The sequence below is a fragment of the Nothoprocta perdicaria genome, unplaced genomic scaffold (assembly GCF_003342845.1).
Source record: "Nothoprocta perdicaria isolate Ctin4 unplaced genomic scaffold, notPer1 scaffold_138, whole genome shotgun sequence".
Lineage (NCBI taxonomy): Eukaryota > Metazoa > Chordata > Aves > Tinamiformes > Tinamidae > Nothoprocta > Nothoprocta perdicaria.
The window spans coordinates 982392-997714 of record NW_020454516.1 but is presented as its reverse complement, the minus strand read 5'-3'; the positions used below and the strand labels follow the sequence as shown (position 1 = coordinate 997714).

At 55.5% G+C, this 15323-nt stretch overlaps 1 protein-coding gene across 1 annotated transcript in view; it reads right to left on the bottom strand.

Annotated features, from left to right (window-relative positions):
* The window catches only part of SPRED2 (sprouty related EVH1 domain containing 2), a 40040-nt gene extending 24779 nt beyond the window's left edge, over positions 1–15261 (bottom strand). The window contains exon 1 of the mRNA XM_026034008.1: positions 15192–15261. Within this exon, the coding sequence (XP_025889793.1) occupies positions 15192–15238 (47 nt within the window). The 5' untranslated portion in view covers positions 15239–15261. The remainder of the gene's footprint in view (positions 1–15191) is intronic.
* Positions 15262–15323: the final 62 nt, after the last annotated feature.

Here is a 15323-nt window from a genome sequence, read left to right as displayed (position 1 = left end):
TTCTCATTTTTCTTAAGCGTGGGGCTCCAACAGACAAGCGGCTCTTATAGGTGAAGGAACTGTGACGCACACCAGGGCCCTCGGCACCGAAAAGGCCTCCTGGGCTCTGCCCCGAATGACCCTCCTCTTCTGCCTTTCCTGCTTGGTGCACGGGCAAACAGCTGGAAAACAACACAGGAAATCTAGAATCGTGCTTGGCACTCGCGCGGCGTGGACTCCGCGCGAGTGCCCGGGCACAGGGTGGATTTCCATCTTCTCCTCAGCTGTTGGCACAACCACCAGGCCATCCTCCTTCCTTATTTTTTAATGCTTAAGTACTCAAGCGATCCCGCGTTTGCCTTGTGCCCGGTGCTGACCCCTCTGAGCCCGGCTCAGCCCCAAGGATGGATGGACTCAGGGATCTAACCCCTCAGACAGACCCTTCCTTAGAGGAAGACCAGTTTGCACACAGCACAGTTAAAGACCTTGGCTTGCTTACTCCCAAATCAAACTTCTGCTTCATTTTAGCTCTATCCAGTCCAGTCTAACAGATGCTTCATTCCCATCTCTCTGCAACAGAACATCTCAAGGAATGAAGACTCCACAAAACTCCTAAGAAAACGCTTTTAAAGCCCGAATCCTCTTTTATCTTCTACTACTGCCTTATTATCCCCTGCCCTTTCCCTAGGAGGAGGTTTTCCGTGACAGTGGCTTGCCTGTTTTACTTTTTTTTGTTATTTTTTTAATAGCATTTTTAAACTTGCTGTTAATGGGAGACCCGGGCCGTTTTTCACCGGTCCAAGCACCGGCCACTTCCCACCCTTGGGTGCTTTATCCTCCGGAGCGCTGGCGGGGCGCGCGGCGCTTCCCGGCGCTGCCTCGGCTTCCCGGCGCGCTCGCCGCCGCGGCTTTCCTGTTTACGCCGCCGCCTTCCGTCCCCTCCGGAGCGGGATGGCCTTGGGAGCACGGGCGCTTCCTGCCAGCCCCCTCCTCACTCCGCAGCCATGCGGATTGCGGCGGCGCGCGGTGCTCGGCGCACGGTGCCGACGGAGACCTCTGCTCACGGATGGTGAAAAGGCAGTAGGCGAGCCCATACTTAATAGGCAAGCCTATATTTCCTTCTGCAGGATCAGCCCAGATCCTGCAATTTTGTGGATTTACCAGCACGCGCCAGGAGAAGCACCAGTGTCCAGCACAGCTGACAAGGAAAATACACCCGGTCGGAAAGCTTCTAGCAACAGCTAACACCAGAGTGTTTGCACTGCAGGCCACCACCCTGCATTTAAGATTGCTTTTAACCCCCAGGAAAAATATAAAATTAAAAAAAACCACCCTTATCTTAAAGCTTATTTTTCCGTTTTGGCACTCTCGAGCCCAGACGAAAGGCAACTTTATCCTTCTCGAGCTCGGGAGCTGTGGGAAGCAAGTGGTCACCTTTCATCCTCACCCGCCGCCCCCGCAGGAACAGCTCCGGGGTGATGTTTAGGAGGGAGGGAACACGATTTACCAGGACCTTTTTCAACTTCCCACTTATCTTTCAGCTTCTCAAGCTGCGTTACATCCCCTCTGCATGCTTAGCACATGATAATGGAACCACAAGCGTTTATCTCCATTCAAACTAGCCTTTCTTCCCCGCCTGAAACCCAGATTTAAGCGAGGTTTTAACTCCAGCTTATCCAGAACATGAAATTCAACGTTTTGCAGAATTATCCCTGGATGCTAACTTTTTGTTGTGGTTGTTTTTAAAGTGAATCGTCCAATTTGATTATGAACGCATGGCTTTCTTGTTTAGGATGTGCACCTGCCCCATGAATGTCTTGGAAATGGGGAAAACGTAGGGAGGGAGGCTGAAAATGGTGAGTTCTGCTCTAAAAGGACACATGTAGGAACACGGTGGGTACCAGCGTGAGGATGAATCACCCCAATTCACAGCAACCTGCCGGGGGAAGACCCAGAAGAGCCAAATTCCTCAGCGCTCTGCTAAGAGCAGACATCCCCAAAGAAGTAACCAGTGCCGTCAGACTGCAAAATACGGAAAGCAAACAAAAAGGGGGGAAAAATACAAGGTTTTTGCAGGCTGCGCTCGTGGCAGCGAGCGCCGCGAACACCGCGGTGCCTTGGTGTAAACAGATGGGAGTCCCATGGCCCGGGCGCGAACAGGATGTTTTGGCTCCGACGCAAGGCTGCCGTGGAAGCGCGGCGTGCCAAGAGCATCACGCGAGGCCGGGCCGTCTGCTGGGAACGGGATGCGGGCGGGAACGGGATAGCCGGGAGGCCAGGCTATTCCCAGCGTCCGCAGCGCTATTTCCAGGATTAAGCCATGGGGTGGGCAGGTTGTGCCTCCAAACTAAGGCAAGCAGAGGCTTGATGGTCGAGCGCATGTTGGCCACGCTCGTGTGTGATGGATCACCCTCTGCCCCAGCTGCTCATCCCAACATCACCCTGGCCCAACTGCACCAACGCTTGAGGAATCTTCTCCCGATTGGCGCGGGCTCCTTAGGCTCGGGCTTGCACAGGAGCCTCTGCGGCACCCTGGCATCGTCGGGACACGCTGCAGAGCACTCAACAACACGGGTTTAGGGATGGCCTTCACAAGGAATGCCAAAGGAAAAAAGCTTTTTTCCAAAAGCTCCTTTGCACCATGCACAGGTAGCGGGACCAAACCCTCACCCTCCATGGAGAAATACAACCCCAGGACAAAGGCTGAGCTTACCAAAGCAGCGCTCGCTTGCATGCACCTTCCTGCCAGCAAACGCCGTGCAAATACCATGGTCCTCTTGAACCTCCAGCCCTTTCCTAGAGTTCCAGGTAACACTTCCATGGGAGACTTCCAGACGTGCTTATGACCAAGCCAATTCTGTTTGGCTGAACCAAGGCTAAGCCAAAAGCAACGCAGAGATAGTGACCTCTGGAATCTGGCACTACTTGCACATGTCCTAAAGGATGCCATCGACCAAGTCATACGAAAAGTACTTTAACCCCTGGCAACGATTCATTTAGATATTTTTCTGGCAAAAAAATAGCGGTATTACTATGGGAGAGTTTCCTACTCTTTGCAAAAACTCAGAAAAGAACAAGGAGATACTAATTTGTTAAAGAGACGGATAAACATGTACAGGAAATACTACTACGAAGGTCCTGATCCTCTGTAGATTAATAATCTACTGTACAGGAGACGAAATCATGACACTGAGGAAATAAGCAAACTATAAAAACAGGAAGAAGTGGAAGTTTGTTTTTTTTTTTATGTTATTTTGAGTGAATATTTGTTTTTGCGAAGCTCAAGCCACGGGCAAAGGCCTCCATCTGCAGGTCCCACACTCTTTTCTATGCAAAAGCAGCTGCAGAGCTTCCTCACCCAGGCCCCAGAGCCACCGGCCCGGGGAGGCCACACGACAAACCGGCCACCTTCTCTATTCCTCTCTTTTCCACACCATTTAGAGCCACTACGTCACCCAAGGGCCTGGTGTCTCCACCGTGCTCTTCATCCAGCAGGTCAAAATGCCCACCTAAAGTCATGTTGTCAGGAATTAAGGGTCTGGACACTAAATAGACCATCAAGAAAAGCGATGTGCACGCTCGCGCCTTGGCTTTGGGCCACACGAAGGTAACGGGAAGGCCACCGGGAATTACCGCGTCCCATGAAGATGCAGAGGGCATCTTCAGTGCCATAAATCCTCCCAAAACCCCACAAATCCCCCCAGCCCAGAAGGCAACCACTTGCTCACATCCCATTTTCCTTTTTTCTTTTTATTCCCTGTAAAGGGGTGGAGGGAAGGGAGGTGGAGACACTGCATCAACTCATCCTCATCCAGCAACTTCTTAAAGCAACTTATTTACTTCTAACCAGGGCTTCTTGCAGTGAAAACAGTCAGTAATTCCATTTACAGCCAATACTGGGCACACATCCTTAATGCCCATGCAAGAGTTAAGCTCAAACATACTTACAGAATGGCCAGATTACGGGAAGCCATCGCTACAGAAACGCACTTTAGTGCAATCTTCAAAAACAGCTTCATTTAAAATTTACCCCTTTGAAATGCTCTTGTCACCTCAATCTTTAATACTGTGCATGGTTGGTTTTCTTTTTCTTTTTTTTTTTTTGTCTGTCCATTGAAGTAACTGGTTTCAACTGGGGCACTTCTGGGGTACTTTGGTGCTTCCCAACGTCCACCGTGGTGCAAGTTAAGACGGTTCCTTGTGTTGAAGCGAGGTGGGAAGGCGCCGGGGCCGTGGACGGGAGGGGAGGCCTCCCAAGCCCGTGCCCATGCAGGAACCTGGGCAGCTCCAGGAGCCCCCCAACATGCAGGAGGAGCGCGTGGAAAGCGGGGCCGCGTCTCCGCCGACATCCTGTCCTTGAGCTCTCCGAGGGACAGGAAGGCTCCTGGGCACGTCACGTCCGTGGCCCTTCCCTGGCGGAGGACACGGGAAGCTCCTCGGCCTTGGGGCTGAGGCAGGGAATAGAGCCTTGGGAAGCCTCCTTCTGCCTGGCCCTATACCAGGATGGTCGGAGGACGCGGTTTTCTTTCCACGATACCCACAGCGTTCGCCATCCAACAACCTCTCCTCCCGCCAAGAATGCCTGGGAGGGACACCAACATTGCAAACGGCAAAAACTGCACGATGCTTCCTAAAAAAACATCCACCTTAAGGTATCTCCCAAGGCTTCCAGTCAGTAAAATACAACGGAGTATCCCAAGAGGCCGTGGGATGCCCCAGAAGCCGCTCATCCAAACTTCCAAACTTCCATGGCACGTTGGGCCCATGGCCTTGGCGTCCTCCATGCCAAGGCAGGCGTACGGGCCTGGCCCGGCTGCCTAGGCCCCATGCCCCGCCATGCCTGCCACGAGCAGCTGTCGCCGCCACGGGGACTATTCCAACAATCCTCCTCCTCCTGGACCCCGCGCCGGCGGCGTCCCGGCCCGCGCGAGCCCCTGCCAAAGGATTTCGCACCCCTGCCCTTCAGCTGTTGGGAGGCAGAAGATGAAGGAGCTGCCTCCTCCGGAGGCTCCGCAGGGCCGGGACACACCCTGGGCTCCAACCAGTTGACGAGGAACCATCTCCACGATTTTGGCAGCCCTTCCCCAGGCCCTGCAGCCGGGGATCTTTGCTCCCTCACACAAAACCCGCCGGGTTTCTTCATGCAGGAGCCTGTGCAACGGGCCCGGCCCCGACGGCTCTCGGGGCGCTCGCGGCATTCCCGGGAGCGGCCCTTTGCCGGAGCAGAGGTTTATTAGCTCTAATGTGCCAACAGCTGGCAACGCCGTAATCCACGGCCACAGGCTGTTAAAGGTGCCGTATCCACGCTGTCGGGATTTGTAAGGTTAATTTAAGCTTTTCCTTTGATACGGAGTAATTTTTGGTTGGTGTCCCGGTGCTTGTTAAGGCAGGCTTGCGCTCCACCTGAGGCGAGCATACTCTTCCAGCGTAATTAGGACACGTACCAGGCTCAAGCATTTAACAGTTAATTGAAGCGCGGCCCCAGCCTCCTGTGCACCACATGTCTCTCATGCCTGGGATGGTGGCACCCCATCCCAGTGGGATGGATGGAGTGGGAGAGCAGCCCGTGGTGCAGAGAGGGCGTTAATTTTAGCCAAAAGCAGGAACGCGTGCAGCGCATTGCCCCACTGAAATAAATAAATAGAGCCATCCTGCCCCGCTCCTGCCTTGCTGGCACCCGTGTCACACGCTCCAGCGACACAGCGTGATGTTGCTTGTCTCATTTATACCTGTCCCGCCAAGCTGGAGAGAGACAAACGGCAAAAACTACCCGCAGAATTTGAGCTGAACCCATGAACAGCCCAATCCGACGTGGCAACGCCACACAACACAGTCAAGAAGCCTGCGCCATGCGTGACACTGTCTAAATCCAACCCGGGTTTAAGGGGTCTGTCTGCGGTACCCGCCGTGCAGAAAACTACTTCAGGCCTTGCCCCACGTAGCGCAGACCCACGGGACAAGGCAGACCCCAAACACGGCAGGGAGGAAGAGCCACAGCGACGCTTTGCTCCCGCTGGCCGGCACGGGACGGACAGGCAGGAACCACCTTTGGGCTTCCAAAACAAGCCGCCTGACAGAGCTACAGCTAATTACTGCATGGAGGGCAGCGTATTCCCTGTCTTGCTTAGGCTGTGAATGATGCTCCTACAAAAAGTTCCCGTACGCAAGCTGTCCCAAAATAAAATCAATGTACAAAGTCTGTACTTGGAGAATCTGGATTTCCTTCCCAAATGTAAAGTCTCTGGCTTTGAGCACAAGCTAAATGCCAGACAACCAGAGCATGCAAAGCTGTGAGTGTGCACAAGTTTTCCAGTTTCTTCTATTCTGTTAGGCAAAGAAACTCCTCCAGTACAAACCACTGCAGCTTCCACACTGCCTGGAGAGCCCCGAGCGAGACAGCACCTTCCAGGGAGCCACGTTCCCCTCTTTGCTCCAGAAAACTGGATTTTCTCTTGTTTTTCACATATATACCTTTGGTATCAAGAGAAACGCTTCCAAACCTCTTTATGAGCTGTATCGCAAAAGAGGCACCTCAACCAGGTGTCCACCAGGCACATGGCTCCGCTGGAGCCTTCCAAAGAAGACGCTCTAGTTTTCTGCCAGCTCACCAGCCTAGGGATCTGCAAAGGATCCTGCTTGAGCAGGAAGGTTGGACTAGATGATCTGTAGAGGTCCCCTTCCAACCTTAAATATTCTGTGAATTCTGTGAATCTGTGAAAGGAGACTCGCTCTCCTAGGCAGGCTGCTCATACGACTTCCCTGCGACTTACGCTACACATCCTCCAGAAATGGATTTTAAACTTCTGTGCCTTTTGGTCTATAATTTGAAGCTAAATGTGGAAACAGCAAAGTCTCCCAGTGCACCAACTTGGGGAGGTTCACTGACAGAGACATGTACTTTTCAAGCATCTCAAAATGCATGAGGTAGGAGCAAATTACCTACAGACGGAGGAAAATCTACGTTGTCCTGTCTGGTGTTCAATGAGCACCTGCCTTCTTTGAAGTGAGCAGCAGAAGTGAGTGTCTGAGCCGCACATAAACCCCCGGCCCCGCTGGGGACCGCAGCAGGCAGCTCGCCCCGTGAGTGAGTTTGCTCAAGACCTAGTTTGGTGGAGATGCAAAGATCAACACTCGTCCCCAAAGTCTCGGAACCAGGAGATGAGGAGGGCAGCATTCCCTGATTTCCTGTGCTGTTAATACACCCGTTAGCATTTTCTGTACTTCTTGCAGGAGACCTCGAGTACCGCTTTGGGCACTGGACTTCTTTCTTCTAGCAAGATATAGTGTCTGCAAGACACAGCATTGTTTGTTTTCGTGTTTGTTCTGCACGGTGAACTCTACACGGTGTTCCCTCCCTCACCAGCCACCGCGAGGCTTCATGCTTCAGCCACCTCCTCGTGCCTATTTACTTAAGACTGGGTTCAGCAAGGAATTCCTTCCCGTTACAGAACGTCCCAAGGTGCTTTTACAAGGTACGTCTCAGCCCTGCTGCCGGAGAGCACTCTCAGGGAGGTCCCTTTTCTCAACCTGAGCAGCTATTTTTACTTCAAAATTCAGGGAGCAGCAGAATCCTCTTGCTGACAAAGAAATAGAGAGGTATGAGTATGTTTTATGCCAAGATGTCCCATTGCCAGGGTTACTGCTCTGGCATCCTGTCTTCCCTTCTTCCTCCCCCGCTGCAGGGAGATGATTCTTTCCACGTGCACCGTGCCACACTCCAGTTAGCACAATTAACTGTCCTCAGAGCAATGCCCGTGGTTATTTACCTTGGTTTTCAAATGCATTTTCGAATGTATGCTCCTTCCGGCACACACATGTCAGTTTTAAACCAGATCCTTGGAAATCCACTGAATGACTTCTTTTTTTTAACTATCCATTGAAGCACATGGCACGTGCTGTCTGCTGCTTCCCGCTGCTTTGCAGGTGACTGTTCCAAGACGCGGCAGCTCCAGACCCTCTTCCAAAGCAGCGAAGTAGCAGCTTGGAGCCCGTTTTTCCACCTTTGATTGCTTAAGTCAAAAACTGTGATGAAGTTTTCTCATCTCCTCCAAAAACCTCTATTGAAAGTAGCCTCTTTTTGAGTACGGAGCAAAAGCAGTTGCTGCAGCTGCTAAATTGCTCTCCAGAGAGGAGTGGCCACCCTCAGGAGTCACTATTTTTTAACCATTTTTCAGCAATTCCATGGACACTCAAACTGTGCCGAGTCGCAGGTGTTTGGGCTTTAGGTGTTTGGGTTTTAGGCTGTCACCTTCCTCCCAGGTGAGCCCCGTGTGCAAGCACAGCACCCAACTGCTTGATCCACAGGGTGAGCAGGTCCCGGGACAGCGATGGGCACGAGGTGGGTGCTCACGTGGCCAAGGAGCCTCTCGGTTCTGATCCCACCTACACTGGCTGCATGGAGACACGGCACCCATCTGGGAGGACTAGATTTGGTTATCTCACTAGAGTCCACTAGACTTCAGCACTAGACCATGCAGAACCACACTCTTGTAAATGGCTTTGTGAAGCACTATTCCCCCTTTCTCAGGAGCAGAAAGGAAGCCGGAAAGGGAAATATTCTAGTATTACACTTGGCTAGTTTTTCTTACTATGAAATTTTCATGGAACTTGTGTTTCACTGAATCCTCAAATTGCAACTGATGGAAAAACAACACAACCAAGTGCCACCATCTAAGCCCAGACCCACGTACAAATGCTACAGGCGCCCACAGGAGAAGGGAGCTTTGCTCTCCAGCTAGCCTTTACACACGGCTCCGAGCAAACTCTTGATATTTATTGAATGATTTGTGTTCGGAACTACTGTAAAAAGGCACATCTCGGATCGGATAAGATCTTGCAAACCGGTAACGGTTTATGTATACATATACAGAGAGGAAAATGGTTTATTTGGGCTTTAACATTCTTCCTGTAGGATGCTGTGTTTATAAAGGGTATTTCTAGAACTTCCTGATTGCCTTTGCGCGACTGCCCTCCCGGCGCACGCACCCAGCTCCCCTCCAGCAGGGCTGCAAGGTTTGTACTCCGTGCCTCACAAATACACAGGCTGGGGATGCTTCACCACAAGCCCCACGGTTCAGCAGGAGCGAGATGTAAGCCGCTAAAGTGTATAAAATGCAAAGTGTTAGGTGTTTTTACTGCAAAAATCCACACGTTGTCCTTGCCCGTATAACACACGCTGCCTTCTCGTTTTGTAATTGCACCTTTCAAACACATTTGGCCCCCCCAGGAAAAAGAAATACTCACACAAGTTTTTAAGAACCTGTATGAATCACACCTTAGCCTTTTCTTTTTAAATATAGCAAAAAGGTCCTGCATGAAGTTTTTCTCTAGTTCAGCTGCTGAGCCTTCCCTGCCTGCTTGAGAACACAACACGCATCTAAGAAATGCAAACAGCAGAATTGCTGCTTCCAAAGACTCGATGCAATTCAGCAGCTCTTCTGTGCTTAGGCCACCAAACTGCAGACATCCAGTGAGGGCACGTAAAGAAATAAGGGTCCTCGTCTCCCCTCCTAGGGCCCCGGCTTCACGGTGAGAGCAAAAGACAGGGAGATGCAGCTGGCTGAGCTCTGGGCGCTGAACGGACTGTATCACGGAGCAAGGACACCCCAAATCCAGCGAGGAGCAGAGCAAACGGCCTGCGAGCGCTCTGCACGGGACCGCTCGAGGCTTCCAGCTCTCTTGTCAAGAGCCAGACTGTTTGTAAATACCGTGCAGCTCCAGAAGCCCTGCAGTGGCGGCCGGGTTCACTCCTCGGCTGTCTCCCCATGGCTCTTCCCTGCTCCCCGAGGAAGCCGGAGCTTTGCAGCCCGAGCAGCTGCGTCCTGCCTCTTTGCTCAGTCTTTGGAGGATGCAAGGAGAGGCCTCTCTGCTCCCCCAAGGGCATCCCGGTGCCGGCCTCCCGGCTCGGCTCTTCCCGCAGCAGCAGCGGAGCATTCGCCAAGCGCTGCCCGCCTGCGCCGCGCCGGCTCCGCGCCCGCAGCCGCGCTCGGGGGCACGGCTTTGCGCTCGCCAAACCGCACCAGCAGCCAGGAGCCTTGGCAAGGCTTGGGAACAGGCAGGAGTGTTGAGGCACGTCCGTGGAGGCCGGCGTAGCGAGCCCGGGCGAAGCCGGTTCCCGGCTCTCGCCAACACGAGCGCGCGCTGCTGCATGCTGTTAAGTGCAAGGAGATTATTTTTGGGAGGACGTTTTGCTCTCTGTAAAAAAGCTACCCTAAAACTAAACGGGCATACGCAAGAAGGCGGTTATGGGCTGGCTTCCTTTCACCTCATACCTTCCCCCGAAACTGCTTCCCACCAATTAATAAGCTGCTAATAAATAAAGCGAGGGTGTGTTAATAAATAAATGGGTGCAAAAGCATAAATGGCCGAGAGACTCCGAGTGGAGGACGGCGGCGCAGGGCGGCTGCGGCTCGGAGGCGGGAGCTGCCTCGTCCCGAGCGCGCAGCGAGCCACGGTGCATCAATTCCCACCAATGTTAGCCCATGCTAAAGAGTTACGGGGCTACCTGGATGGCTCCCGTGCCTGACACGAGTCAAAAATCTCAGTGTTTCCAGAGACAAAACACAGCTCTTGAGGGGTACGTTGCAAGGAAGGAAAGTCAAAGGAGAAGGTTAATCAAAAAGCCAAAGAAGAAGCAAATCAGAGTAAAGAAAAAAGCAATCGGGGTTTAATTCCACTTCGACCTAATGCAACAGGTAGAACCTGCCTGCTATTGGCACGAGCTCCTTCACAGCCTTGAAAGTGTGCTCTGTAATAGCTGCTTTTGAGAAAACACCGTTTACTTCTGAGGGGGAGGCTTCTGCTGCGCGAGGCGGCCGGCGGTTCCTTTCGCCCACTGTTTGCCATGGCCTCGGGAAAAGGAGCTGTGCCGGAGGCTGAATCCTGCAGCTGGCCGGCTCCTGGAAAAAGCCGCAAGCAGAGCACAGGGAAGCGTGCAGGGGAAAGGACAGACCCCAAATGGGAAGGGAAACAGAGAAAACAAGCACAAAACACAGCAGGAAAGGAGCGTGGAGGCGGCGAGCCGCGCGGCACAGGCCCAGGACGGAGGTGGTCCATGGCCTGGGGACAACCTGCCGCCTTCAGAAAGGGGGGCTCTGCCCGCACAACGCTCCTCCGGCCCCAAACCCGCTCCCAAAGGCCGGCCCGAGAGCGAAGCGCGGGCAAATCGGCCTGCAGGTGCCAAGGGCAGCGCTCCTGCCCTCTCGAGAGGCCCGACCGGCACTCTTTCCTTTTCCACCTGTTTCCCGTCCAGCACAGCTCCCAAGCCCAAATCCCGCACCCGGGGCCACGCTTTAGCTGTGCCGTGAGGCTCAGGGCTGTGTCCTCCTTGCTCACAGCGCTCCTGCCAGCCAGTGCCTACATATATATATATTTATAAATATATGTATTTATAAAGATTCACCCAAAACCCTGGGCAGCGCCCCGAGCCTGCACCACGAAGGCGTCTGGCTGCTCACAGCTTTTATGGGCAGGGGAACCTCTGTGCTCCCCGTTCCTGTGCGATCCCCTTCCCCAAATCCCTGCTCCGAGGAGGCCGAGCGCTCTCCGAACGCCGTCTCCATGCTCCTCTCTGCAGCTCCTTCCCCAGCGGCTCCCAACGCAGGAGGAGGAAACGGGTAGGTTTTTATTTTTGTCTCTTTATTTTTGTCATCCGATAGAGCCGTTCCCTCATGAGCAGCAGGCTCTCCAAGGAACCGAAGCAAGCAGCTACTTACATGTAATATTTTAAACAGCCGTGTTTTCAGGCCAAGAAATAAACAGTTATATTTTGGCAACCCTTCGCTTCCTGTCCTATTTGTGCGCAATGATGTCCGGACACACAGTCTGTCCCACGTCCCCCCCCAGCCGAAAGGGACCACAGAAATTTAGCTGAACGAGCCACTTATTAGAGCTACCAAAGAAACAGGGGCAGAGCCGCCCCGAAAATGGGGAGAAACGAGTTCTCTTCCCAGCGTGAGGCGCAGGCTGCGAGGCCGCCGCACGGGCACAGCGAGCGCCCGCTGGTCCCTTTCCAGCGCGGGAAGGAAGTGGGATTTGGGGAGCAGCGAGAGCACAAACTAGCACGAGTCCTGCTGAATTCCCTTGGGCTGGAATGGGAAAAATGCAGCACCCGGAGCGAGGGCGCGCTCTGCAACGCGGCACGGCAACGCGGCGCACGTGCCGCTCGGCGCGGCGCTCGCTGTGCACGCGCACGGCCCCAGGCCCCATCCAAACACACAGAGACACTCCGGGAAGGAGAAGCCGGGCACGGGCTGCGGGAGACGCCGCGATGCCCGCGGCGCCAGGCTCCCACACTTCCTCGTCCGCTGACCTTTTCCAGCTAATTACTTCCTGTGGCTTTCTTGGAAGCCCGCGGAATCGCCGGCCGCGCCGGGCGCTCCGACGCCGGCTCCCCCGCGGATCGAGGTCCCGGCACCGCCGGCAGCACGGCAAGGGATCTGGGCCGGAGCGGCGGGAAGCGGCGCGCGCTCCGCAATGACAGGCTGACCTCCAAGTATCGATCCTGGATGGTGCAGTCCGGAGGATCCAAGCTGTTCCCAGCACCCTGCACCCTGTTCTGCCTGCTTGGTTTTACACATTCCAAACGCTGCAGCGCTGCTAGAGAGCACAGATGCCCCCAAAAGAGCAAGAATCGCCCCCCACACCTTGAATTCACCCAAAGCAGGGTATTTCAGAGCGCACCCTGACAGCGGCCCTTTCTTTGCAAGGCAGCTGCTGACATTTGCTCCCCGCGCTCAGGGAAGCGGGAATAGCTATGCAAATTGGAGCCAGATATGTAGGGCAAATAGCACCACTGTTCTGACAGCTCGAGCAAACTTATCGGGAGAGCCCGTCCTTATTGCCTTGAGCACCATATAGATTGAAAAAAAAAAGAGAGAGAAATCGCTTCACCCACCGCCGAAGTGAAAAACAAGGGATGAGTCACTGGCTTCGGCAGGGCTATCCATCAGCGCGGAGCGGGAGGAAGCCACGGGCTGCAGGGCCCGGACCGGGACCACCCTGGGGCTCGGCACCCGCGCCGGGCTCAACGGAGCATCAGCGTCCAAAGGCAGTGGCGCCGGCTCGGAGCGCGGCCTGGCAGCCGTGCCGGCCTCCCCTGCAGCCCCCTGGCTCCAGCGGCACCCTGCAGACACTCACATCCCCATGGGACACCCCGCGGGACCCCCGCGCCGCGCGGGCGCCCTCCTCTCCTCGCCAAAGCGAAACGGATCCGCGGGGTTTATTGGAAACTGGCTCGCGCGCTTCCCGGCCAACCCCGCCATGGCACGCGGCAACAGAAACAAACCCATCTCGTTGTTGGTTTTTCTCCTGCAAGAACTGCGCCGACTTCAAACTAGCCAGCTTCAGAAGCTCCATATAAACCTGTATTTATAGTCTCCTCATTAAGAAGTGCCCAAAATACAATTCCTCCTAAAGCAGGAGCTGCAGTCAGAAGCCGTTTCCCTTCCGCTGGCGTTTCCACGCACAGCGTGTGACAAGCAGCCCGACGTTGCTCACGCACAGCACCGCGCTGGCCACCGCGAGGCCTCTGAACCAGCTGCACAGTCTGGGGGCTGCTTTACCAGCCCTGCAGAAGTCATTTTAAAGCCCGGTGCGTCCCACGGTATGTGGCATTAAGCCGGTGTGCTGGGCGGTGAGTCACTTTTCCGACTGTCAAATCCAGGAGATGGCCAGGAAGGACGTTCTGGTGCCTGCCGCTTTTTGAGCTATTCCTGTAAACCTGGAATAACGCTTTTCTTTAACATCCTCGTGGGGGGAAAGCACCGCCAGGGGTTATCCAGGCGGGAATACACGCCTGGATGGGGCCAGGACGGGGCCACAGGACGCCAGCACGCATGGGACACACAGCACCCATAGCCTGCATGGCACCCATAGGATGCCCAGCACCCATAGGATATGCAGCATCCAGGACATGCAGCGCTCACAGGACATGTAGCATCCATAAGCTGCATGGCACCCATATGATGTGCAGCACCCACAAGACACACAGAACCCACAGGATGCACAGCGTCCATACACTGGGAAGCACCCATAGGACATGCAGTGCCCATAGGATGCGCTGTACACATGGACTACACTGCACCCACAGCGCCCACAGGACACGCAGCACCCATAGACTGTGTGGCACCTATAGGATGCACAGCACCCATTGGACACACAGTGCCCAGAAGCTGTGCTGCACCCATAGACTGCACAGCACCTATAGGATGCACAGTGCCCATAGATGGTGCAGCACCCATAGACTGCACTGCACCCACAGGACGCTGAGCACCCGTAGGGCACAGTGCACCCATAGGACACAGAGCGCTCACAGGATGCACGGCACCCATAGATTGTGCAGCGCCTACAGGCTGCACTGCACCCATAGGACGCATTGCACCCAGAGGATGCAGAGCGCCCATAGACTGTGCAGCGCCTACAGGACACACAGCGCCCACAGGCTGCACAGTATCCATAGGACGCAGTGCACCCATAGAACGCAGAGCGCCCATAGGTTGCACAGCGTCCACAGGACGCACTGCACCCATAGATTGTGCAGCCCCTATAGACTAACATTGCACCCACAGGACGCACGGCACCCATAGGCTACGTTGTGCCCATAGGCTACGTTGTGCCCATAGGCTACACTGCACCTATAGGACGCACGGCACCCATAGGCTACGCTGCGCCCCGAGGCTGCAGAGCGCCCACGGGCGCGCGCGGGGCCCGCGCGGGGGGGGCGGTGAATGGGGCGCCGCCGCTGACCGGATTTATGAATGCGGCGTCACGTGACCGCGCGGCGCCCTCCCTCCTATTCACAAAACGGCGGCGGGGCCCGCGCGGCCGCCTCCCCCCCCGCCCCGTCCGTCCTCCCGTCCCGTCCCGTCCCGAGCCCCCCAATCCCGGCTGGGGAGCGCGGGGGGGGGCCCGGGCTGCAGCCCCGAGGCGGCTCCGCGCTGCGGAGCGGGGCCGGGGGCGCCGCGGGCAGGCGGCGAGGGCAGCGGCCGCCCCCAGACGGGGCGGCCCCGCCGGGCTGCTAATTACCGTGCGGTCATTTTCCGCCTCGTTATTTATTTATTTTTTTATGAATGAAAACGCGGTATGCAAATGAGGGAGGGGGGGAGAGCGCGCAGAAATGGCGGCTGCGCGGGCTGCGGCCCCCCCGCCGTGCCCGGAGCCCCCCCCCCCAACCCCCGCCCGTTTCCCCGCCGCGTCCCGCGCGCCCCGCTCACTCGTCCGGGTGCGCGTCCTCGCTCATCTTGTCGCCGTCGAGGCTCATGGCGGGCCGCGGGCGGGCGGGCCGCGCCTCCGCATCCCGCTGCGCTTCACATGGCGGCGGAGGCCGCGGCCGCGCCGGGCCCGGC